Source organism: Salmo salar, chromosome 09 (genome assembly GCF_965601325.2).
Source record: "Salmo salar chromosome 09, fSalSal1, whole genome shotgun sequence".
Lineage (NCBI taxonomy): Eukaryota > Metazoa > Chordata > Actinopteri > Salmoniformes > Salmonidae > Salmo > Salmo salar.
In genome coordinates, this window is record NC_138299.1 from 89,565,399 (window position 1) to 89,589,263 (window position 23,865).

At 45.0% G+C, this 23,865-nt stretch overlaps 3 protein-coding genes across 4 annotated transcripts in view; 1 reads left to right on the plus strand and 2 right to left on the minus strand.

Annotated features, from left to right (window-relative positions):
- Positions 1-470: 470 nt before the first annotated feature.
- LOC106612064 (sodium/potassium/calcium exchanger 3) lies at positions 471-1,294 on the plus strand. The gene is made up of 4 exons (XM_082955516.1): positions 471-582; positions 847-950; positions 1,037-1,137; positions 1,237-1,294. Exons 1-4 carry the CDS (start codon positions 537-539, stop codon positions 1,292-1,294), a joined length of 309 nt encoding a protein of 102 aa, XP_082811642.1. The 5' UTR covers positions 471-536.
- Positions 1,295-4,853: 3,559 nt separating this feature from the next.
- LOC106612069 (zinc finger protein ubi-d4) lies at positions 4,854-9,714 on the minus strand. Its single transcript, XM_014212890.3, has 10 exons — positions 9,632-9,714; positions 8,756-8,916; positions 8,563-8,670; positions 8,251-8,444; positions 7,927-8,104; positions 7,685-7,819; positions 7,230-7,361; positions 6,822-6,934; positions 6,654-6,735; positions 4,854-6,541 (listed from the first exon to the last, which is right to left on the minus strand). The coding sequence occupies exons 1-10, from the start codon at positions 9,655-9,657 to the stop codon at positions 6,453-6,455; spliced, it is 1,218 nt and encodes a 405-aa protein (XP_014068365.1). The 5' UTR covers positions 9,658-9,714; the 3' UTR covers positions 4,854-6,452.
- Positions 9,715-9,842: 128 nt separating this feature from the next.
- LOC106612063 (uncharacterized) overlaps positions 9,843-23,865 on the minus strand; it is a 30,465-nt gene continuing 16,442 nt past the window's right edge. For both annotated transcript variants that reach the window (XM_082956049.1, XM_082956048.1), the window contains 7 exons: positions 15,635-23,805; positions 12,778-13,097; positions 12,641-12,679; positions 12,454-12,527; positions 12,220-12,329; positions 11,284-12,059; positions 9,843-10,271 (listed from right to left, as the gene is read on the minus strand). In XM_082956049.1, the coding sequence (XP_082812175.1) occupies positions 23,556-23,805 (250 nt within the window). In that variant the 3' untranslated portion in view covers positions 9,843-10,271; positions 11,284-12,059; positions 12,220-12,329; ... (2 more) ...; positions 12,778-13,097; positions 15,635-23,555. The remainder of the gene's footprint in view (positions 10,272-11,283; positions 12,060-12,219; positions 12,330-12,453; positions 12,528-12,640; positions 12,680-12,777; positions 13,098-15,634; positions 23,806-23,865) is intronic.

The window sequence follows — 23,865 nt, forward strand, 5'->3', positions numbered from 1 at the left end:
GGTCTACATGTTCTATGCCCTGGCTATAGTCTGTGATGTCTATTTTGTTCCATCACTGGAGAAGATATCAGAGGTGACAATAAAGAATCCTTCTGTTGGTTTCTTTGCAGGTTGACGTTTATTGTCATGAGTCTTGCCTTGGAGGCAGAACTGATTGGTTTCTGCTAGATGGGCCAGCTGCAAAGTCAGTATTGGCTATATGGTAAAAAGTCATGATTTAATAATTATTTAATTTTTTCTTAATTTAAGGTGAGGGTGAGACATTAGGGTTAGCAGTGTGGTTAGGTTAGGTTTAAAATTAGATTGTATGAATTTGTGGTTGTGCCAGCTACTGACCACTCTGCATTGCTGTGCCCAGTACATGAGTCATCTCAATAAATGCCAACCTGTGGTTTGTTTCCCTCATTATTTTTTGATTGCCGCTTCACTGATTACAGTTTTCTTTAAATTACAAAGCCTCTTTGTTTATCCATTGACCTCCTTAACCTCTCTTCTAGAATCTTCAACTTAGTGAGGATGTTGCCGGGGCAAAGTTCATGGCGGCTGGAAGCTCCGCCCCTGAGCGCTTCACCTCCTTGATTGGTCAGTATTCTACATCCTTGATCCAGGGCAGGACAAATCTTTGGCCAATGTTCAGATAGAAATGTATGATGTAGAACAAACATACATCTCTGGTGTATAGAATAACAATCACGTCAGCTCTAGTCATGGCATTTCTATTTGCAAAGTTCCAGAACGTTTTCATACTGAACATGGCCCAGGTCACCAAAAGTGGCCTGCAAATGAGTACCGATTGAACTGATTGGATCAATATGCATTGGTGTTATCCTCCTCTTGTCCTCCCAGGTGTCTTCATCACTAAAGGTGACCTGGGGGTAGGCACCATCGTGGGATCGGCTGTCTTCAACATCCTCGTCATCACCGGCATCTGTGGGATCTTCGCCGGACAGGTAACTCACCTTATTTGAAACAGGTGAAAGCAATATGGCAGGATTTAGATAGGTGTTGTTAATCAGTATGTTGTGTTCTCTCGCAGCCCATCTCTCTGAGCTGGTGGCCGCTGCTCCATGATTCTCTCTACTACATCCTCTCTATACTGATGCTGATTGTGGTGATCTATGACGACAGAGTGATTTGGTAAGGACACTGGACCATTAACAAGACTGGGTTCTCTACACGTTTATAACTCAGTGATACATACAGGTTGTGCTTTTAAACAGTGTTTCTGTGTTGTAGGTGGGAGACCATCATACTGATCTCCATGTATCTAGTCTACATTATCATCATGAAGTGAGTAACTGACTACTTTGCCTGTGCATCTTATAGTTTGCGGTTTGTTCAGTGCCCCCTCTTATTTTTTAAATATATTTTTATTTAACCTTTGTTTAAATAGGCAAGTCAGTTAGGAACAAATTCTTATTTACAATGACGGCCTACCCCGGCCAAACCTGGACGACGCTGAGCTAATTGTGTGCCGCCCTATGGGACTCCCAATCACTTCCGGATGTGATACAGCCTGGATTCGAACCAGGGACTGTAGTAACACCTCTTGCACTGAGATGCAGTGCCTTAGACCGCTGCAACACTCGGGAGCCCCAACATTTTTCTTCCTATAAGCACAAGCAAGGTACAGTATCTATCCATGACAGATGTTGGTTGTGATACTGTGTGTTGTGTCTGTGTGTAGGTTCAACAGATCCCTGTCAGGCTGGGTGGAAAGGCACTGTGGTCGAGGGGGTCAGCCCTGTTTCAGTACCCTGAGACGGACCACCGCAGTTGGGCCTGGAGGAGTCGACTGTGACACTGACATGGTGCTGCTGAAGAGCGGTGGGTTTGTGTCTACCACTGGTTGTGTGTGTGTGTGTTTGTGTGTGTGTGTCTGTGTGTGTGTGTGTGTGTGTGTGTGTGTGTGTGTGTGTGTGTGTGTGTGTGTGTGTGTGTGTGTGTGTGTGTGTGTGTGTGTGTGTGTGTGTGTGTGTGTGTGTGTGTGTGTGTGTGTGTGCACACACTTGTATCCACATTGCTTCAGATTTTTTTCAATCGATTGGAACATATTCCTATTGGATCAGACATACAGTAGCTATTTCAACTGAAAATGTTTGCTCTCCATCCGCCTTCTCCTCCTCCTCTTCCTCCTCCTCCCTCTCTTTTCCTACTCCATCTCTCCTCCTCCTCCCTGTCTCCTTTCCCTCCCTCTCTCCTTCTCCCTCCCTCTTTCCTCCATCTCTCCTCCTCCCTCCTGCTCCCAGACTCGTGTGCAGGGCAGGACTCTGTAGTAGTGATGGTGGATGAGTTGATGAGTCTGCAGCCTCACCAGCTGAGCTTCTCTGAGGCAAGCCTCCGTCTCCTGATCATCCCACATTCCCCCCCCCCCCTACACACAACTCCGCATGGCAGGACGCATGGTCATCACTGAGGTACACACCACACACACAGCGGTATGTGTCCACAACTTAGCATGCAAAGATGCATGGTTATAATAGAAGAGAAAACACTCACACATACATTGCATATTCCCTTACACCCCCATGCCTTAGCCTTTGCTGGATGCATGATTACAAAACACAGACACACACACACTATGCTTGTGTCATCCCTGTTGCTCTGTTCTGGCTGAATGCTGAATGCCAACATTGTGCTGTTGGATGTCCTCCTGCACCATGCTCGAGTTGTGACATACTCCTACTCTAACAGATAAAAACTGTAAAACGTATAAAATGTGTCTCTTACCTTCTCACTCACACAGAGGCAAAGGTTGATCGGTGGGGTGAGGGAGGAGGGGGAGATGGGGCCACATAGGGAATAGAGAGCGGTTGGCTGGGGAACAGTGAGAGGCAGCCACTGGAGGGGGACGGAGACAGGGATGGGGGCCCAGAGGGGAACACAGGGGGGTTACAGCCCAAAGAGGAGGAAGAGGAGGAGCTGGAGGAAGAAGAGGTGGTCCCTTTCAGTCCCTTGATAGTGCCAGGTGAGTGTTACCTTACTTATTCTGATGATAAAGTCTGGTTCCTTGCTGCTGCTTCTTGCTCTTTGTAGGTTGAGGTCAGGTTACTGTAAAGCTCTTTGTAGGTTGAGGTCAGGTTACTGTAAAGCTCTTTGTAGGTTGAGGTCAGGTTACTGTAAAGCTCTTTGTAGGTTGAGGTCAGGTTACTGTAAATCTCTTTGGGACTACTGTTGCACTTGATTGATTGATGATTGGAAAACCAAGGTGCTGCTCCCTCCATCCTCAGGAGGGCACTGTGAGCGTATGCACTGGCTGGGGTCATGGCCTTTGTGCCTGCTGCACCGTACCCAACTGTGTCCTGCCTCGCCGGAGCCGCTGGTACCTCCTGACCTTTCTGGCCTCCATACTCTGGATCGCACTCTTCTCCTACCTCATGGTCTGGATGGTATGACTACAGAGCACACATACACAAGCTCACACATAAAAACACACACATGTTCCTACACATAACACACATCACATAATCTCCTATGTCACCTAATGCCCTTCCAGGTGACCATTATCAGTTTCACGCTGGGCATCCCTGAGGTGGTGATGGGCATCACCTTCCTGGCAGCTGGCACCAGCGTACCAGACTGTTTGGCCAGCCTCATCGTCGCACAACGAGGTACCGGAATTCTAATCAGTCTGTGTGTGTTGTGATGTTAGCCTTTTTGTTTTGTACGGTATGAAGGACATGCCTGTCTCCAACTGTGTGTGTGTGTGTGTGTGTGTGTGTGTGTGTGGTGTGTGTGTGTGTGTGTGTGTGTGTGTGTGTGTGTGTGTATATATATATATATGACATGGCTGTCTCTAACTCCATTGGTAGTAATATCTTTGATGTGCTTCTGGGACTTGGGTTTCCTTGGTTCCTGTGCACTCTGGATGTTGACTACGGATCAGAGGTAGGGACATATTTTTTGGTGTTGATTCGTTTCTGTGTGGTTCTGGTTGACAAACCAAAAAGCTGCTAGACGTTGTACCCTTGAGGTTCCCAGATGCAAAGATTGAGTGTTTTTATGGTTGGCAGGTGTTCATCAACAGTAAAGGCCTGGTGTATTCAGTCATTCTGCTGTTGTGTTGTGTTTCTCACTGTGAGTATCACTGTAATATCTCTTAAAGTCTATATTTTTAGGACAAAGTCAAACAGTATACAGTACTTTCTCCTCTCACATCTCTGCAGGTCCTGAGTGTTCATCTGAACCGTTGGTGGTTGGACCGCAGACTGGGCCTCTGTTTAATGATGCTTTATGCCATCTTCCTACTCTGCTCAGTCGGCTTCCAGTGACTGTAGGCCAGGTTCCCACACATTTTAGTATGATTACGATGATACTATTTGATGTGGAATTTTCACTTGTTGACATTGTTGATCAGTTGTATGTGTACGGGTATTTAGGGTTAATTTGCATTTCTGAGACAAAGTTATGAACAGTTATATTGATGGGAAACCTCACATTTGATATTTGATACACATTGCAAACTGGATCTTTTACATAGTTTTATACAGAAAAATGTGATATTCCAAGATTACTATTTGAGAACATGCACTTCACACAATGAATTTATAATGTATTGAATCTATCTAGTTTAGTTACTTAATGACAATGAGGAATCATATTCTTTAGTGTGAAAGTGTTAAAGGCCCAGTGAAGTCAAAAACCTGATATTCCTGTTTTATATACATTTCCACACTATGATGGAATAACACTGTGAAATTGTGAAAACAATGATAATGTCCATTTAGTGTAAGAGCGGTTTGAAAAGACCGCCTGAAATTTCAGCCTGTTTCGTTGGGCTGGAGTTTAGGCCTTCCATGGCGACATCACCAGGCAGTAAATTAGTTAATAGACCAATAAGAGAGTTACAAACCTCTTTTTGACCATTTTAATTTAAAACAATCACAGTAAGGTATTTGATTGAGGTAAAAACATCTGCATTGGACCTTTAAGACCCACTATTGTATTGCTTTTAGGAGTGCCACAGCAGTAACCATACATCATTGTATGTTTGTAGTATCACTCTTCATGTATGTAGTGTTTAGCATGTTCTATTCACTCACGGTTGGACTGATTGCACTGTTTTCATTGCTGTAAATACTTCGGAGCATCCAGTTTTTAGAGAATGAGTGAAATACCAGTCTGTGCAATAATCCCTTTTGCAGTCTCCCTCCTTTTATAGCTTACATAATTTAGCCAAAATGTACCCCTCCCAGAGTTTATTTTATGTTTTGGAGGTGCCGATTGCTGAAGTATGAACAGCAGCTTGGGGATTGCCTATATGGCCATGTCACTTCCCTAAGACACATTTTCCAAGACATTTTTGTTAGCAGATACATTGACATTTTAATAGGGCAAAAGCAGTTTCAATACAAAAAAAAAGTAAATAAAAATACATTATTTACCATAAATACTCATTATGGAGATCATTAACATGATATCACAAAAGAAAAGCAATCTAAATGATACTTAAAACAAATACAAAAGGTCATACAGTACTGACATTGTGTTATGATTGTTTTCCATTGACGTCGTTAGTATATACCGGTACTTTACAAAATTCTACTAGAAAAAAATCCCCAACCCCATGGAATATCAAGTGATATATAAAATGTAAAAATATAATAAATCAAAGTCTAAAGAATTGAGTGTGTGTGCATTCGAACTCAAGTACAGGTGCAAGTCTGCATGCAATGTGCCTATCTCATTGTGGCACAGATATGAACAGCTACAAAAACCTTAAAGATGATAGCTGACAAATGTTCAATAATGTTAGATTTAAAATCAGACCAGCAGTAGGATGTGATTCAGTCACAATAGAATGACTATGGTTGCCTCCCAAAAGGCACCCTATTGGACCCTGGCAAAAGAAGTGCACAATGTAGCGAATAGAGTGTCATTTGGGACAGAGCATATGGACCTTGGCGCCAGAGGTTCCTTATTTTTTTTTTGTTGTTGCAGGAAAACCTTTGAGATAAATGTTTTTAAAAACATCCAAAAGAAGTACACAGACAAAACTTCACTATTAATATCCCTCAACCACATGATCATATTTTGAAATCCATAAATCAATACACTTGGTTATTTTTTTAACAAGTAAAAATAGATAATTTGGCAACAAATTAAGCACACTGCCTGTCTTAGCAGTCCACACCATATAAAGGAGGGGGGGGGGGGAGGGGGGAGTTGGGGAACAGTTAGCGTGAGATGCTAATCCTTCCTTTCTAACATGAACTCTGTAGAGACAGTGGTAACGGTAGTCTCTGCAGAGTGTGTAACAGTCCAGGGGAGATAACAGCCATGATAGGAGGAGAGACGGGAAGGGGTGGGGCTTGCCAACAGGGTTGTGGTGAGAGGACTCCCTCCTTTCCAGTCCCCAATCAGACCCAGACCCTAGCTCCTGGTCATTGAAGGGGTGTGGACCAGGGTGTGAGGGCTTACTGTCGTTGTGTGGGGTGGTAAGGTGGGGTCCCCTATTCATCCTCTGTGGTGGGGCTCTGCTGCTTGTATATGGATGCCTTGTCCTTAAGCAGCACAAGGCAAAGGTGACAACTCCAACTACCTGGAAACACACACAGAGAGAAAGAGAGTTTAAACTCACCAGTACCACATCAACATAATACATGTGGGCTTCATTGACGTCAAGCAGGAGTTGTGGTTAGACTGTGACATACCTTCTGGGGGCTCAGTCATAGGAGGGTTGAGGCAGTACATGTGGTATCCTCGATCACAGTCATCACAGAACAGCAGCTGGTCCTGACAGACAGAGAAACAGAAGCAGTGTGTGTGAGAAAACACAGAAAATGAGAAGTATGAAAAGGTAGATGTGGAGCAGCACTCACGTCGTTCTCTGAGGTACCACAGACGTTGCAGCACTTGCACTCGATACACTGCCAGCGGTACGTCTTCACAGCTGCCATCATCACATCTGTGAACTGCAGGCAGGACGGGTGACCTGAAGGGAGACAGACAGGTTAAATAAAGGTTTAAATACATCAACAGAACACAAACAGAGCCAGACTACTAAATTATAGTCTAACATTGCTAACAGTGCAGCAGCATTGCTAACATCAGTTTGGCTGTTTACATTTATGAATTTTGACAATGCTAACTCCTGGCTGTGGCAAAAATAAATAATGGATTATTGTGGACTCTGTCACTATGGGCCTTCAGACACAAGTCAGGTTAAATAGATTTTGCCTGAACTATTCCTTTAATGGAAATGCGGGACATGGGTGGGAGGTTCGTACCAGAGCGTCCGCAGTCTGAGCAGGACACCAGCTCCTCTGACTGGCCGGTCTTCTGGTTGTGGGCGGAGTCTCCCAGACAGAAGTCGCAGTAGTCGTTGGGCAGGGCCAGACCATTAGGGCCTTTCTTAGGGGCTGGAATAAGAGGAGACAGAGAGATAGACAATACACTGACACTGCCCTAGAATACTGATATCCCTCTGAAACCAGAGTAGAGTGACTCTTTAACTTTGCAATAGTTTGACTCACTCTTGAGGTGCACTTCATTTAGCTTTGGGTGTGCACTTTTGGGACTATTCCATTGCTGTAAATGAAGCCCACCTCAACTACTAAGACATGCATTTGACCCAGGTCTGGTATCATGAGATAAGCAGGAGTCATTGTCCATCTATAATAGAAACGACCAGCTCTATAGTAGATGTTGATTCCAGTGGCTATCATTCTAAACAGTGACTCACTCTTGTGCGCCTCAGGCTGGCGCCGGGGGGGGGGGGACTCTATCTCCTCTCTGTCCTCCCCCTCTTCCTCCGCCAGATGGGAGTGTGTGTAGTGGTAGCTCAGGCCCGGACGGTTCTTGTAGCGCTTCCCACAGACTGCAAACACACACAGCATCATGGTGTAAGTCTTCACACACATCAACAACTGGATTTGCATCACGCATACACGCACCAGAATTTACATCAAATAAATGTATACTCACTGTCACAGGCGTATGGTTTGTCCTGCTCCTCCAAGGCTGCAGCGGCTGCCTCCATTTTCTTCTTTCCATTTCCCACTCCACGACCCTTGGACTTGCCCTTCCCTCGTCTCTTGGGGGTCTCATCCTCAAAGTCCTCATCATCCAGATCATCCAGGTAGTCATCGTGGTCCAGCACCCTCTGAAAGGAGAGTAGAGTTTGAGATAATACTGGTGCACTGACAGACTATTGGGAGAAACTCAAACCTTTTTGTACAGAGTATTAGGAGTCTGGAGCCTGGTTTGTAAAATGTGCATTGATCTCTGAGGTCAGAGGTCCCATCTAACCTTGCGGATGCGTCCAGAGGAGGTGTGGCTGGAGACCATGGCAGCCACAGGTTCAGGTGTGGCTGGGTTGTCCTCCGGGGCCCGGGGATCCGGCGGGCCCCTCCTCTCCAGGGTCTCCCCCTTCAGCAAGGCCTCCAGGCTGCTGCCGTCCACCGCTCCCACGGCATCCCGTTTCAGACCCAGCTCCAGCTCCGCTACACAGAGAGATAGAGGCTTATTCAATGCTGAGGAGGCAGAAGACCAACGGGCCACACTATTCCCTCTGACACATAAAGAAGAAACAATAAAAAGCCATATGAGGAGGAATTGTACCTGATTTGACAGGGGGGAAGACCAAACGGGGGTCCTCGGGAGGGTGGGACCGTCGTTTCTTCCTCCAGCGTCGAGACGGATAGCTATACAGCTGCCCTGGAGCCATGCCTGATAAAAAAAAAATGTGATCATTAAAGTGTGCTTTCGGGAGAGTGAATGTGTGTGTGCGAGCACGTGTGTCTTCACTACAGACCTGCACTCCTGTGTCTCTTCTCCATCCAGATGTAGCAGTTGCTTTGAGCAACACCTGTCTGAGAGTCGATAAATGGCATAAGGATGCTCCTCTCAGCACACAGACGAGCGTTATAGCTGTGACACTGTTCCATAGCATCCTTATAGTACTGCTCACCGAGCCTGAAACAAGAAAGCACAATCACACTCATGTTAGACTAGAAATGACCATGGTGGTTAATCTAACCACTTCAAAATGAATAATCCTGTATTGTTGTACAGGACCACTCCGTTCCCTGTAATATTACAGGATAATACCTAGTTACAGTTTTACAACAAACAAACCACTCTGTGTATTCCCCAGAGTCTGATTAACGATGTTGGAAAAGTTCTGAGCAAATGTACGAAAACACTTGGCTGCTGTAGCGAACAATACAGAGACGGTAGGTAGACAATGCAGTACCGCAGAAAGGGTGGACTTGAATTGTTGGCAAGGTAGCTACGCTGGTCTCAGTGAACGATGGGCCTATTTATAAAGCTAGCTACGTAGCTATTAGTTAACGTTAGGTGCAATTTAAACACCATAATCTATCGACCGTTTATACATTTCAATCTTGTATTGAAACAGTTTACAGTACGTTAACAAAGGACAATCGTTTAACTGAAGCACTGTTGTCTAATATAAGCTAGCTAACTTGCTAGCAAGTTAGCAAAGAGAAACAATAGCCATAGCTAGTTGGCTATCTACGTGTAGACAACGCTTTGTTGTAAAGTCAACTAGAGGGCAAATAGTAATTTTCTCCATCATTTCCAATACATTGTCAACTCCTACGTCGGGGCCAACATCTCTGAAAGTGTCACATGCTCCTACTCGCCCAAAAAATTAAGGACAACTTACACAACACTATCTACGGCCGCCGCCATGTTTGCTCAGTGCAGTAGTCAAAATGTCCACTGCGCCTGCGCGTGTTGCTGGGTTCAAGATCCATTTCCAGTTTATCAAAACAAAGGTCCTTTTGAGTATTCTCATTTAAACTTGAGCAAATTGCAGTAGAAAAATCACTGGTTGAACAATGCCAGCTGAAAATAAATACAACACAATAAGCAGATTGAGAAATAATGATTTATTAACAAGAAGAGTGTGAGAATCAGAATATATGACTGATAATCATTGAAGTGCCCAACATGTCTCAGGAAAACTACACTGTAAAATCACTAGTGATTCAGTAGGATAACAAGCACATACAGGACTGAGCAAATTATCCAATGAAATTATCGTAAGCAGCTAGCTACATTAATAGTTGTTGTACAATAGATCATTTTGTAATATTAGAGGATATTAGAGGTAGGAGAGGAATCAATCTTCAGTCAGTCTTTAATTCAGGTTAGATCTTGACCACTTGACTGGCATCACAGGGACGGACTCTCTTTCCATCTATCGATGTGGAGCTCCTCTGGATGAGCAGCCTGCCGTAACTCCCTCCCACCTGGCCCTTGGTCAGGCATCCAGGATTGACACATACGCAGCCAATCACATCCTGTGAAAAAGACATACACGTTTAAGCTTCATTGTAAATGTGTGTGTCAGAGAGAGAGGGAGGAAGAGAGAGATAGAAAGAGGGAGAGAGAAAGATGGAGAGAGGGAAAGAGAGAGAGAGGCCGAGTAAGTTTCCACTGTGTGAACCAGCCATGTGGCGGATGAATCAGAATTAGTTGGGTAACATAGATAATTAAGATGTCTTATCTGCATAATATGCTTATGTGATATACTTGTTATTAGAATGTATCCCTTTGGACTCTGGTGTTGGCAGTTGCACTTCTTCCCTCAGCTGGGGCTCAGTTACCTGGGGCCCAGAGAGGGGAGAGGTCAGGCTTGTCTTTTACATGTCTCTGGTGCTATGCAGAATATCAGAAAGGGAGAGGACAGGGGGGAACATTGTCTTCATATGTGAATGTATCTGTTAAACCATTTGAAGGGATGGTGTGATTAATGGGGAACCAATTACTGGTTTCCACAATGTCTGTGCGCAAGTCACTCCCTCCTTTGGCATTGGGGGGAGGTGTATGGCAGTGTCTGGAACCATTGTATGTCCTCTCTGATGTTGCACTTATCCTGGGATAGTGTATGACTTAGAGACTCACTCCCCTCATTGAGCTTGTCCAGGAGTTGGGTCAAGAAGGGGTTTTTACTTGAGATGGGAGTATCTAGAGTTGACAATTGATTTATGCCATTGGATGAGTTGGTGTTTTTGTGCTAGGAGTAACAGGAACAAGATAGCAACCTCGTCTTATGGACCAAACTGAACGATAATTTCTCATATCTGTGGTTTGTTATGTCGACTAGGGGGTGGATCTTTGCTATAAAAGATCTCAGTAGCCATTGTGTTGTCACTCTCAACGGATCATTAGAAAATGGTGAATCGTTGAAAGTCATTGCTATTGCAAAGCTCTTATTATTAAAGATGTAGTTTAAGTATAACTCTGACTTATGTGAAAGGTTTGTCTCTCCTAATTTGATAGTACAGAAATTAACCACCACACGTTGTTCACCTTGATGAATAAGCGCAGCTCGGAGGAGACGATGAGCACATCATGACTGAGGGGCATCTGGCCGTGGTTCTGGAACGTCTCATAGTCCATGTTCACCTCCTCCACAGGCGGTTACAAGGGGTAGTAGCTATATAATTACACACAGAACAGGGAAGAAATGAATTATTCTTTCCCTCAACAAGTCCAAGAACAATAGTCAGGAAGTGAAATAATTGCTGTGTGGACACAGGATAGTAGTGGGTTGAATCTATGCCCTTCAAGCTAAACACTCTCCCCCCCATTATTTTGGCCAAGTGACGTTTACTACAATTCAGCTTTCAGCTGCTAATGTGTAACATGTTTGATGTTTTTGAACACAATGGAAATATGTTTAACTTTGTCTTTTCCTAGACATTGTTTTATGCATTGTATCCACATTTGTGGTTTTATTGTGTTTTTAAATTGTCAAATAAAATCAATCACTTAGACCCCTCTGTCCATGTGCTCACTCACTTTCTCCAGGTCAGCATATGTTTCAAGATGCGTGAGAATCTGTCCGAACCAGCGACACAGAACAGTATCACCTTATAATTACTTTGATTAAAAGAGCACTCATGGTAAGCAATGTGAATCTAGAAACACCAAAGAGAAAGAGTGTAGAGGTTTGGAGCAGAACACACATGTACTCACCAGCTGACCTCCTCTGCTCCCATGTAGGACAGGATGTCTGTAGAGGTCAGGCTAAAGGTCACGCCCTCAATGAGCAGGGTGCAGGGGTCAGGCACCAGGGTCACATGCTGAAGAGCCAATGAAAAAACAATGTAACACATTATTGAGCGAGGGCATGCCCGTTTTTCTACAAATGAAGATGTCTCTTTTCCTGTATGATAATACATTCCATTTTCTGAGTGACAGCAGGTGTCTCAGTTCTGAATGACATCATGTGGGCCACTTTACCTTTGCATCGTCCTTGCGGAGGTCCGGCAGGGTGAAAGGGGGTTGTGGGTAAATGAAGTGATGGTGGACATCTCTCTCGGGGGGGAACAAATACAAACCGACATCCAACTCTGAGGAGGAAGTACAACTATGTTTACAACAGCAAGGGAAGCATTTGAGCTAATGTGGTCGGTATGTAGGGTGTAAAATGAGGCAGTGTGTGTAGTGGATAGGTTAATATAAAGTCATATTTACCCTTCGGTGCCTTTCACGATGCTCCCCACACATCTGGAGAAGATGGCATCAAACGTCTCGGTCAACAGAGATTTCTGTCACATGCAAAGAAAGAAAGAAATCAACTTCTGATATAAAATGCAAGTCAACATCCTAGATATGTAAAACTAACTCTAGAGTCAGTAACCAAGAGAGAAGGAAAAGGTACCTCTATCTGCTCATGTTAGGAGTCCACAAAGGGTCCCAGCTGTGGGTTAGAGAGGAGATGTGAGGGACAAACATACAAACTACAGTCAGACAGCAAACGTGTGTGTTACCTCATAAAGAGAGGTAAATTCTACTGACCAGTATGCAGACATCGGGGAGGTCCCCGATAATGACGTTGATGAGGTCCACCAGGGGGTCAAAGGTCAGGCCATCAGAGGGGATGTAGGGAGAGGGTTTCTTGAGCATCTCCATGAAGTCATACCGGTCAGCTTGAGAATCTCCATGAAGTCATACCGGTCAGCTTGAGAATCTCAGTCGAACATGCTTTTAGTCTTGGAATAGGCTTGATCAGGATCCAGGAAATCGAACAAAGATGTTTTAGAGGAATCCCTCTGACCTCAGAGTTTAGATGCTACCAACTTCCTCCCTGAGGTATTCATGCCCTCCATGGTGACCACCTGTCCAGGGAAGAGCGAGTACTCTGAGTACACTGCTGTCTACTGTTTCCTTTGATAGTGGTGCTTAATGGTTTAATCCATAAAATAAATAAATCACTGGCAAAAACAATGTCTCGCTGTGTCTTCCAGTTTTAATTTGCATTCATATCATATAAAAATACATTTATTTTGTAATTCATAAATATCACAATACTAAACAAATACAAAAAATTGTCTGTTTGTTATGCGCCTGTGTGTAGCTGGTGAGATGAGTCAGGCGCAGGACAGCAGATATGAGTATTGAAAGCAATTTAGTCAAATAATTCACAATACACGTCGTATAAATACAAGGCCACACATACGGACCGCAATACAATAAACAATTACTAACAAACAAACATGGGGGAACAGAGGGTTAAATAATGAGCAAGTAATTGGGGAATTGAAACCAGGTGTGTAAGACAAAGAGAAAACAAATGGAAAATGAAAAGTGGATCGGCGATGGCTAGAAAGCCGGTGACGTCGACCACCGAACGCCGCCCAAACGAGAGGGACTGACTTCGGCGGAAGTCGTGACACTGTTATTATACAAGAAAACGGAAATGTCAACATGTTCAGATTTCCTTCCCACTTGCATAGTTCTTGGAAGGTCTGCTGCCGGTGAGTGTGTCCGCCTAAGGAACACAGTGGTAAACATATAATTTACTAGTCCTATGCTCACATACCATTTCCACGGCTACAAGGGTATTTATAATACTGAACTCAACTCATCTCCTGCACAATCTGGAATATATCACAGAAGTAACACAGCCGTAGTGTTAGGCTTGGCCACTTATCATGATAACACAACATATCATATTATAAATGGCTCACATCAACACCATTATCCCAGAAACCCTAGACCCACTCCAATTTACATACCGCCCCAACAGATCCACAGATGATGCAATCTCAATCACACCCCACACTGCCATTTCCCACCTGGACAAAAGGAATACCTGTGTGAAAATGCTATTCATTGACTACAGCTCAGTGTTCAACACCATAGCGCCCACAAAGCTCATCACTAAAGTAAGGACCCTGGGACTAATCACCTCCCTCTGCAACTGGATCCTGGACTTCCTGATGGGCGGCCCCCAGGTGGTAAGGGTAGGCAACAACACATCTGCCACGCTGATCCTCAACATGGGGGCCCTTCAGGGTTGTGTGCCTAGTCCGGTCCTGTACTCCCTGTTCACCCACGACTGCGTGACCAAGCACGACTCCAACACCATCATTAAGTTTGCTGACAACACAAGTGGTAGGCCTGATCACCGACAACGATGAGACAGCCTATAGGGAGGAGGTCAGGGACCTGGCAGTGTGGTGCCAGGACAACAACCTCTCCCTCAATGTGAGCAAGAAAAATGAGCTGATCATGGACTACAGGAAATTGAGGGCCGAACAGGCCCTCATTAACATTGACGGGGCTGAAGTGGAGCGGGTTGAGAGTTTCAAGTTCCTTGGTGTCCACATCTCCAACGAACTATCATGGTCCAAACACACCAAGACAGTCGTGAAGAGGGCACAACACCTTTTCCCCCTCAGGAGACTGAAAAGATTTGGCATGGGTCCCCAGATCCTCAAAAAGTTATTCAGCTGCAACATCGAGAGCATCCTGACCGGTTGCATCGCCGCCTTGTATGGCAACTGCTTGACATTCGACCATAAGGTGCTACAGAGGGTACGGCCCAGTACATCACTGGGGCCAAGCTTCCTGCCATCCAGGACCTGTATACTAGGCGGTGTCAGAGGAAGGCCTAAAAATTGTCAAAGACTCCAGTCACCCAAGTCATAGACTTCTCTCTGCTACCGCACGGCAAGCGGAACACCAAGTATAGGTCAAAAAGGCTCCTTAACAGCTTCTACCCCAAGACATAAGACTGCTGAACAATTAATCAAATGGCCACCTGGACTATTTACATTGAAATCCCCCCTTTGTTTTTACACTGCTGCTACTCGCTGGTTATTATCTATGCAAAGTGACTTTACCCCTACTTACATGTACAAAATGACCGACTAACCTGTACCCCACATACTGACTCGACACCGGTACCCCCTGTACTGCATATAGCCTCGTTATTGTGTTACTTTTTATTACATTTTTTTACTGTCTTGAACTGCATTGTTGGTTTGTGGGCCTGTGAGTAAGCATTTGTGAGCATTGTGAGTAAGCATTTCACAGTAAGGTCTACACCTGTTGTATTCGGCGCATGTGATTAATACAATTTGATCTTCATAACTGTGTTCTTTGAGTAAACAGAAATATAGCCACCTCTAACTCCAGTGGGTGTTACTCATGAAGTCTCAATGAATCACAGTTTGATCAACAGGAGTTTGACTGTGGTCTGCTTCCTATCTCTTGAGCACAGTGAGCTGTAACTGCATGTTAAATCATATTGTGTTGAGACTTTGAGTCAAGCCTGTGGTAAGACAGACTCATTTTTATTGTTTAGTGAACCACAGCTTCTTCAGTCAGGGTAACTAAAGCAGAGCTTTTGATGAGTTTATTTCCTCACCCATGAAGTCAGAGAGCTGGGAGAGGAATTGGTCACTGTGCTGGAGGAACAGGAACAGAGAGAGGGCCTGATCCACAGCGGGGATCCATTCTGGCTCAGGTTCCTGACACTGTGCTCTGTCTATACAGTACACAGTGTCACTGCAGAGGGGATCTGTTGAGAGGTGGTAGCAAGGTCATGTTAATGGTAAGAGTGTTGAAAGAATGACTGTTTGAAATTAGCAGATGGATTGTTAGCGTCACACTCTAAATTAGTTTGTCTGTCACGGGTGTCGTAGGTTAGAGACCAAGACGCAGCGGGAAAATGTATACTCATCTTTTTTTATTGGTGAAGGAAAACACATAAACGTATACAAAACAAAACTAACTTGACAGTCTCGTCGGGCAAACAGCTAAACAAGAACAATCTCCCACAAAATCCCATGAAAAACAAACTCCTAATTATAGGACCCTCAATCAGAGGCAACAATAACCAGCTGCCTCCAATTGAAGGTCCAACCCCAATTAACTAAACATAGAACTACAAAAGACTAGATAGAACATAGAAATATACTAACATAGAACAATGACTAACAAACCCCGGACTAATAAATCAAATACCCCCTCTACCTAAACACATACACAAAGCACACCCTGAACCACAAAACAAACACCCCCTGCCACATCCTGACCAAACTACAATAACAAATAACCACTATACTGGTCAGGACGTGACAGTAACCCCCCCCCCCAAAAGGTGCAGACCCCGGATGCACCTCACACAAAAAAACTAAAATAACCCCCAAAACAAAAATACATCCCAAAACTAAAGGGAGGGAAGGGAGGGTGGCTGCCGTCACCGACGGGTCCTGTGGTACACCCCCACCTCCCCAAACCTCCTACAGTGGAGGTGGCTTAGGCTCAGGCCTTAATCCCCTACCTGACCAAACCACCCCCACTGCATACCTTTGCCAGAGGCCAGTCACTGAGGACCCTGGACTCTGCTCTGGGAGCTCTGGACTGTAGGCCGACTCTAGGAGCTCTGGACTGTAGGCCGACTCTAGGAGCTCTGGACTGTAGGCCGACTCACTCGGTTCCGGACTAGACACTGTTGCCGGACACTCTGGACGAGGTACTGTTGCCGGACACTCTGGACGAGGTACTGTTGCCGGACACTCTGGACGAGGTACTGTTGCCGGACACTCTGGACGAGGTACTGTTGCCGGACACTCTGGACGAGGTACTGGGCTGACGCACTGGAAGCCTAATGCGTGGGGCTGGTAGTGGAGGTACCAGACTGGGGACACGCACCTCAGGGCTACTGCAAGGAGCAGGAACAGGACGAGTTGGACTGGGCTGAACCACTGGAAGCCTGGTGCGTGGTGCTGGTTTAGGAGACGCCAGACTATGGATACGCACCTCAGGGTCAGCACGAGAAACAGGAACTGGATATACCAGGCCATGGGTAAGTACTGGAGGTCTGGAGCGCACCTCTTGCACAACCCGTCCTGGCTGGATGGAAATAGCAGCCCTGCACAAGCGGACCCGCTGGTACAGGGCGAACTGGGCTGTGCAGAGGCCTGATGGTTGCCATGCGTAGAGCAGGCGTAGGGTAGCCTGGGCCTAGGAGGCGTACTGGTGGCCAGATGCGCTGTGCAGGCATCCTCCTTCCAGGCTGGATGCCTACTCTAGCACGGCACTTGCGAGGGGCTGGGATCGCTCGCACCGGACTATGCGTACCCGTCACCCGTGCGCACTTCCGCATACTCCGGCGCTCTCCCCTCCAGTTGCTTCCCATAATAAGCACGGGAAGTTGGCTTGCGGCTCAATCCTGGCCCCGCCAAACTACCCGTGTGCCCCCCCCAAGTTTTTTTATTGGGGGTGCCTCTCGTGCTTCTCCATTGGCGCGCATAAAGCCTCATACCAGCGCCGCTCCACCTTGGCTGCCTCTATCTCCTCCGGTGGGCAACGATATTCCCCAGCCTGGTGCCATGGTCCAGCCCCATCCAGAATTTCCTCCCATGTCCATGATTCCCGACAGTGCTTCTGTTGCTGCTTCCTCCGCTGATGGTGGGAGATTCTGTTACGGGTGTCGTAGGGTAGAGACCAAGACGCAGCGGGAAAATGTATACTCATCTTTTTTTTATTGGTGAAGAAGGAAAACAAACGTATACAAAACAAAACGAACTTGACAGTCTCATCAGGCAAACAGCTAAACAAGAACAATCTCCCACAAAATCCCATGAAAAACAAACTCCTAATTATAGGACCCTCAATCAGAGGCAACAATAACCAGCTGCCTCCAATTGAAGGTCCAACCCCAATTAACTAAACATAGAACTACAAAAGACTAAGAACATAGAAATATACTAACATAGAACAATGACTAACAAACCCAGGACTAATAAATCAAATACCCCCTCTACCTAAACACATACACAAAACACACCCTGAACCACATAAAACAAACACCCCCTGCCACGTCCTGACCAAACTACAATAACAAATAACCCCTATACTGGTCAGGACGTGACATTGTCAGCAAGGCTCTAGTCTGAAAATAATAATTAGTTTGTCAGCAAGGCTCTAGTCTGAAAATAATAATTAGTTTGTCAGCAAGGCTCTGGTCTGAAAATAATAATAATTTTGTCAGCAAGGCTCTGGTCTGAAAATTATAATTAGTTTGTCAGCAAGGCTCTGGTCTGAACATTATAATACATAACAAGCCGTGTTCAGTGGATGGCATTTCAGAATGTAAACATTTCTAAATATTGATGATAATGATAGGCTACATGCACCTCTTTGCATAGTCACGCCTACTCAATGCTAAATTATGGAAATGTGGTTAATGTCCCATATGACTCAATCCCTCACTGCAAGGAGGAGGAGGAAGGGAAGCGCTACTAAGGTACACAATAGTAAATGTTGGTAGACAGAAGGTGCTCTTTGGTAAAAGGGGTGAGTTGGTCATCAAAAAGAAAGGAGGACCAAGGCACTCTTCATATAATTGATTAAAATGCCTTTATTAGTATGGCATGTTCAATAGAAACAATGTTTTTAAAATCCGACGCGTTTCGACTGCATGGCCTTCGTCAGGGAGTACAAAGAAATAATACAATGTTCTCTTTTTAACAGCTTTTCCAATTAACCCTAATTTGAATAGGTAGTGGTTAAAATTGATTGGACACACCTAGTAAGCAATACTATACACACTTTAAAGTGAAATACTGTAGCTATGTTATCATAAAAATGTAACTCCAAGCTAGAAGTATCAGAACACTTAGAAAGGTAGTTCTAACCTTAAATATGGCTGGGAGAAGTGTCAAGAATAAGAAAGCAATATATTCCATAGTACACTAGAACACAGCAAAACATGAACAACAAGAGTCTAAACATAGCTGAGGGCAATTGAGCAAAATGTCCACTAGATGACCCCTTTTACCAAAGAGCACCTTCTGTCTACCAACATTTACTATTGTGTACCTTAGTAGCGCTTCCCTTCCTCCTCTTTTTACTAGTTAAAACCTCTTGGGGCTAGGGGGCAGTATTGACAATTTTGAAAAAAATATGTGCCCATTTTTAACTGCCTCCTACACCAACTCAGAAGCTAGAATATGCATATTATTGTTCAGGTTTGGATAGAAAACACTCTGAATTTTCTAAAACTGTTTGAATGGTGTCTGTAAGTATAACAGAACTCATATGGCAGTCAAAACCCTGAGACAAATTCTGACAGGAAGTGGATACCTGATGTGTTGAATTACCTTTAAGCCTATGCCATTGAAACACACAGGGGCTTATTAATTGTTGAGCACTTCCTATGGCTTCCACTAGATGTCACCAGTCTTTAGAAAGTGTTTTGAGTCTTATACTGTGAGAACTGAACGAACAAGAGCCTTGGAACGGTGGTGGCCGATTAGACTCTGGCACGGGAGTTCATGTTGGGTACTCTCGTTCCAAAACGTTTTAAAAGAGAATGCAAACGTCCGCCTTGAATATTATTCATGTTCTGGTTAAAAAAGGCACTAATGATTTATGCTATACAACGTTTGACATGTTTGAATGAACGTAAATATTTTTTTCCCCCCTCGTTCATGACGAGAAGTCCGGCTGGCATAGATCATGTGCTAACAACACGGAGCTTTTTGGACATAAATTATGAGCTTTTTCGAACAAAACTACATTTGTTATGGACCTGGGATTCCTGGAAGTGACATCTGAGGAAGAGAATCAAAGGTAATGGATTATTTACATAGTATTTTCGATTTTAGATCTCTCCAACATGGCGGTTAGTCTGTATCGCAAAGCGTATTTTTCTGGGCGCAGTGCTCAGATTATTGCAAAGTGTGCTTTCCCAGTAAGGTTATTTTTAAATCTGGCAATCCGGTTGCGTTCAAGAGATGTAAATCTATAATTCTTTGAATGACAATATAATATTTTACCAATGTTTTCGAATAGTAATTATTTAATTTGTTGTGCTGGTTGACTGGCGGTTATTGGAGGGAAACGATTTCCTCAACATCAACACCATAGTAAAACGCTGTTTTTGGATATAAATATGAACTTGATAGAACAAGAAATGCATGCATTGTCTAACATAATGTCCTAGGAGTGTCATCTGATGGAGATTGTCAAAGATTAGTGCATAATTTTAGCTGGTTTTCTGCTTTTGGTGACGCCTGTCTTTGAATTGACAAAACATTACACACAGCTATTGTCAATGTACTCTCCTGACAAAACATTACACACAGCTATTGTCAATGTACTCTCCTAACATAATCTAACTTTATGCTTTTGCCGTAAAGCCTTTTTGAAATCGGACAACGTGGTTAGATTAAGGAGATGTTTATCTTTCAAAGGGTGTAAGATAGTTGTATGTTTGAGAAATTTGAATTGACATTTAATTGTTTTCAAATTTGGCGCTCTTGATATTTCACCTGTTGTTGATTGGGTGTACCAGGGGTGGGACGCTTGCGTCCCACATAGCCCATAGAGGTTAAGCATAGCACTTGGGTGGTGCTTAGAGGAAGCAGCTCCACAGTAATTCTTTCTGTGTTTTTGGGGACATTTTTCAACTCAAACTATGGATTTTACCCAAGAGGCTACAAGATTTTCCTATTCCCATGAAGAGGGCCAAAGGATTATTACCACTACCTCATTGCTAGATGAGATGACAGCCACAGAGAATACTGGAATGGACTTAAACAAGGCTTACAGAGACTTGCAACACCTTATGGAGAAAGATACAAAACTTGACCTCAATTCTATCACCTTGTCTTACTATTGGAGGAAAGGCCTAATCCCCAGACGACTCCGTATTATGAAGTTTCCAGCTACTGGAGCACAAGGTAAAACTGAATTTAGAGATAAATGGGAGGCTATTCTCAACATGTCACGTTCTGACCTGTAAAGGTGTTATTTGTTAGTGTTTAGTTTGGTCAGGACGTGGCAGGGGGTATTTGTTTTATGTGGTTCAGGGTGGTTGTGTGTATGTGTCCATGTAGAGAGGGGTATTTGATTTATTAGTCCAGGGTTTTGGTTATTGTTCTATGTTAGTTTATTTCTATGTTCTGTCTAGTCATTTGTATTTCTATGTTTAGTTAATTGGTGTTGGGGCCTTCAGTTGGAGGCAGCGGTCTATTGTTGCCTCTGATTGAAGGTCCTATAATTAGGGGTGTGTTTGTATTGTGGATTGTGGGTAGGTGTATTCTGTTTTGTGCTTGTCACCTAACAGAACGGTTAGTGTCGTTTCTGTTAATTGTATACGTGTTTCTTTTGTTTATATATTAAAAAGTGAAGATGGGTATACACTTCCCTGTTGCGTCTTGGTCCTCCACACACGACAATCGTTACAGAACTACCCACCACAACCGGACCAAGCAACAGAAGAGGGAGCAGCCAAGGAAGCAGGAGGACTACAGGGAATCGTGGTCATGGGAGGAAATCCTGGCGGGAGAAGGTCCGTGGCGAAGGAACGGTGAGGACCAGGAGAAGTACATTGGGACGAGGCTAGCAAGGAAGCCTGAGAGGCAGTCCCAATAAATGTTTTGGGGGGGGGGGGGCACACGGGGTGGGTGGCTGGGCCAAGGATGCCCCTGAAGCCAACACCTCGTGCTTATTATGGGGAGCACATGGAGTGGAGAGCGCCGAAGTACGAAGAGGTATGCAAGATCTCGCCCATGCGCACGCACAATCCGGTGCGTGTGATCTCAGCCCCAAGCAAAGGCCGTGCTAGAGTGGGCATCCAGCCTGGAAGGAGGACGCCAGCCCAATACGTCTAGCCACCGGTACGCCTCCGAAGTCAAGGCTACAGGACACCTCCTCTACGCAAGGCGACCATCAGGCCCCTGCATAGCCCAGTCCGCCCTGTACCAGCACCTCGAACGTACAGGGCTACTACTGCCATCCAGCCAGGACAGGTTGTGCAGGAGATGAGCTCGAGACTTCCAGTACTTACCCAAGGCCCGGTGTATCCTACTCCTGCTCCTTGTAGAAGCCCACAGGTGCGTGTCTCTAGTGTGGCTCCTCCGAAGCCAGCACCGCGCACCAGGCTTCCCGAGCGGCAGCCTAGTCCAGCTCGACCTATCCCTGCTCTCCGCACAAGCCTACAGGTGTGTGTGTGTGTGTCCCTAGTCTGACTCCCCCGAAGCCAGCACCAGGCTCCCAGTGCGGCAGCCCAGCCCAACTCGTCCTACTCTTGCCCCTAGCACTAGCCCTGAGGTACGTGGGCCTAGTCCGGCGTCCCCTACGCCAGCCCCACGTACCAGGCCTTCAGTGCATGCGCCTCGCCCAGATGGCATAGCGACAGCGCCTAACCCAGAGTGCCCGACGACAGTGCCTCAGCCCGAGTGTCCGGCACCTATGCCCAAGAGAGCCCTCCGGTCCGACGCAGCCAGAGTCGCCCTCCGGTCCGACGCAGCCAGAGTCGCCCTCCGGTCCGACGCAGCCAGTAAAATTGACGTCTTCAGCAGCATCGTAGAATTCCTCTGTGTCACTATCTATTTAGTTAGCTTGCTAACGTACCTAGCTAGTTTAGATGCATACAATTGCCAGTGCCTCTCCGATAAGGGAAATCGCTGCAATATTTTGTTGAGGGAAGGGGGGAGCGTTGCAGAGGCTCCCCCCTGCCTGCCTCTATTAGAAAAGGGGACTGTCTTAAACAGTTAAACCAAAGGGAACGTTTTTGGATTTACAAACTACAGGCCACTAAATACCCAGGTTTAAATGAAGATATGGATTTCTCACCCTTCCTGTAGGGTTGTGATGGGTCCATTTGCTGTCATCTAGTGGACATTTTGCTCAATTGCCCTCAGCTATGTTTAGACTCTTGTTGTTCATGTTTTGCTGTGTTCTAGTGTACTATGGAATATATTGCTTTCTTATTCTTGACACTTCTCCCAGCCATATTTAAGGTTAGAACTGCCTTTCTAAGTGTTCTGATACTTCTAGCTTGGAGTTACATTTTTATGATAACATAGCTACAGTATTTCACTTTAAAGTGTGTATAGTATTGCTTACTAGGTGTGTCCAATCAATTTTAACCACTACCTATTCAAATTAGGGTTAATTGGAAAAGCTGTTAAAAAGAGAACATTGTATTATTTCTTTGTACTCTCTGACGAAGGCCATGCAGTCGAAACGCGTCGGATTTTTAAAAACATTGTTTCTATTGAACATGCCATACTAATAAAGGCATTTTAATCAATTATATGAAGAGTGCCTTGGTCCTCCTTTCTTTTTGATGACCCTCACTGCAAGGATTGGGTGTTTAACCTGTGTATCAGGATACGTTTTACGCTGTAGGAAGGCTGAGGGCCCCAGCAGGGGAAGGTTACTGGGCTGTAAAGCAGCACGTACCACTGGGGTTAAAGACTGATGGTTCAGTAGGAATAAGGGTCTACTGTCACTACTCAGACATCTTTCAAATGGTTTTCTCTAAACGACTAGCCCCCAAAGCAAGGGTATATGATGTGTGTGATGTGATTGATAAAGGATATCTGTATGCGTGTGACTCTGGTTGCCAGGTTGGAGTACTGCAATACACAGGGGGTGAGAACTGTGACTGGTAGGAGGTTCAGCTCCCCATACAGGCCTCTCTCCATGGCCTCAGGCAGGATAAGTAGAGGCAACCCACCTCCTAACACAGGATGGCCTCGCTGGCACCACGGGCCTGCTCCCAATGACATGGGAGGCCTGCAGGACCAACACATACAGACACACACACACACATAATTACAATATGATGTAGTGTGA

Bases quoted from the DNA above. Each gene is read 5' to 3' on its own strand.
- LOC106612064 (XM_082955516.1), top strand. From the start codon at position 537: ATGGCGGCTGGAAGCTCCGCCCCTGAGCGCTTCACCTCCTTGATTG. The intron at 951-1,036 runs GTAACTCACCTT...GTTCTCTCGCAG, and splicing joins GTGGGATCTTCGCCGGACAG to CCCATCTCTCTGAGCTGGTG. The intron at 1,138-1,236 runs GTAAGGACACTG...TCTGTGTTGTAG, and splicing joins TATGACGACAGAGTGATTTG to GTGGGAGACCATCATACTGA.
- LOC106612069 (XM_014212890.3), bottom strand. From the start codon at position 9,657: ATGGCGGCGGCCGTAGATAGTGTTGT. The intron at 8,105-8,250 runs GTTAGATGGGAC...CTCTCCTTTCAG, and splicing joins CCTCTGGACGCATCCGCAAG to AGGGTGCTGGACCACGATGA. The intron at 7,362-7,684 runs GTGAGTCACTGT...CTCTTATTCCAG, and splicing joins CCAGCCTGAGGCGCACAAGA to CCCCTAAGAAAGGCCCTAAT.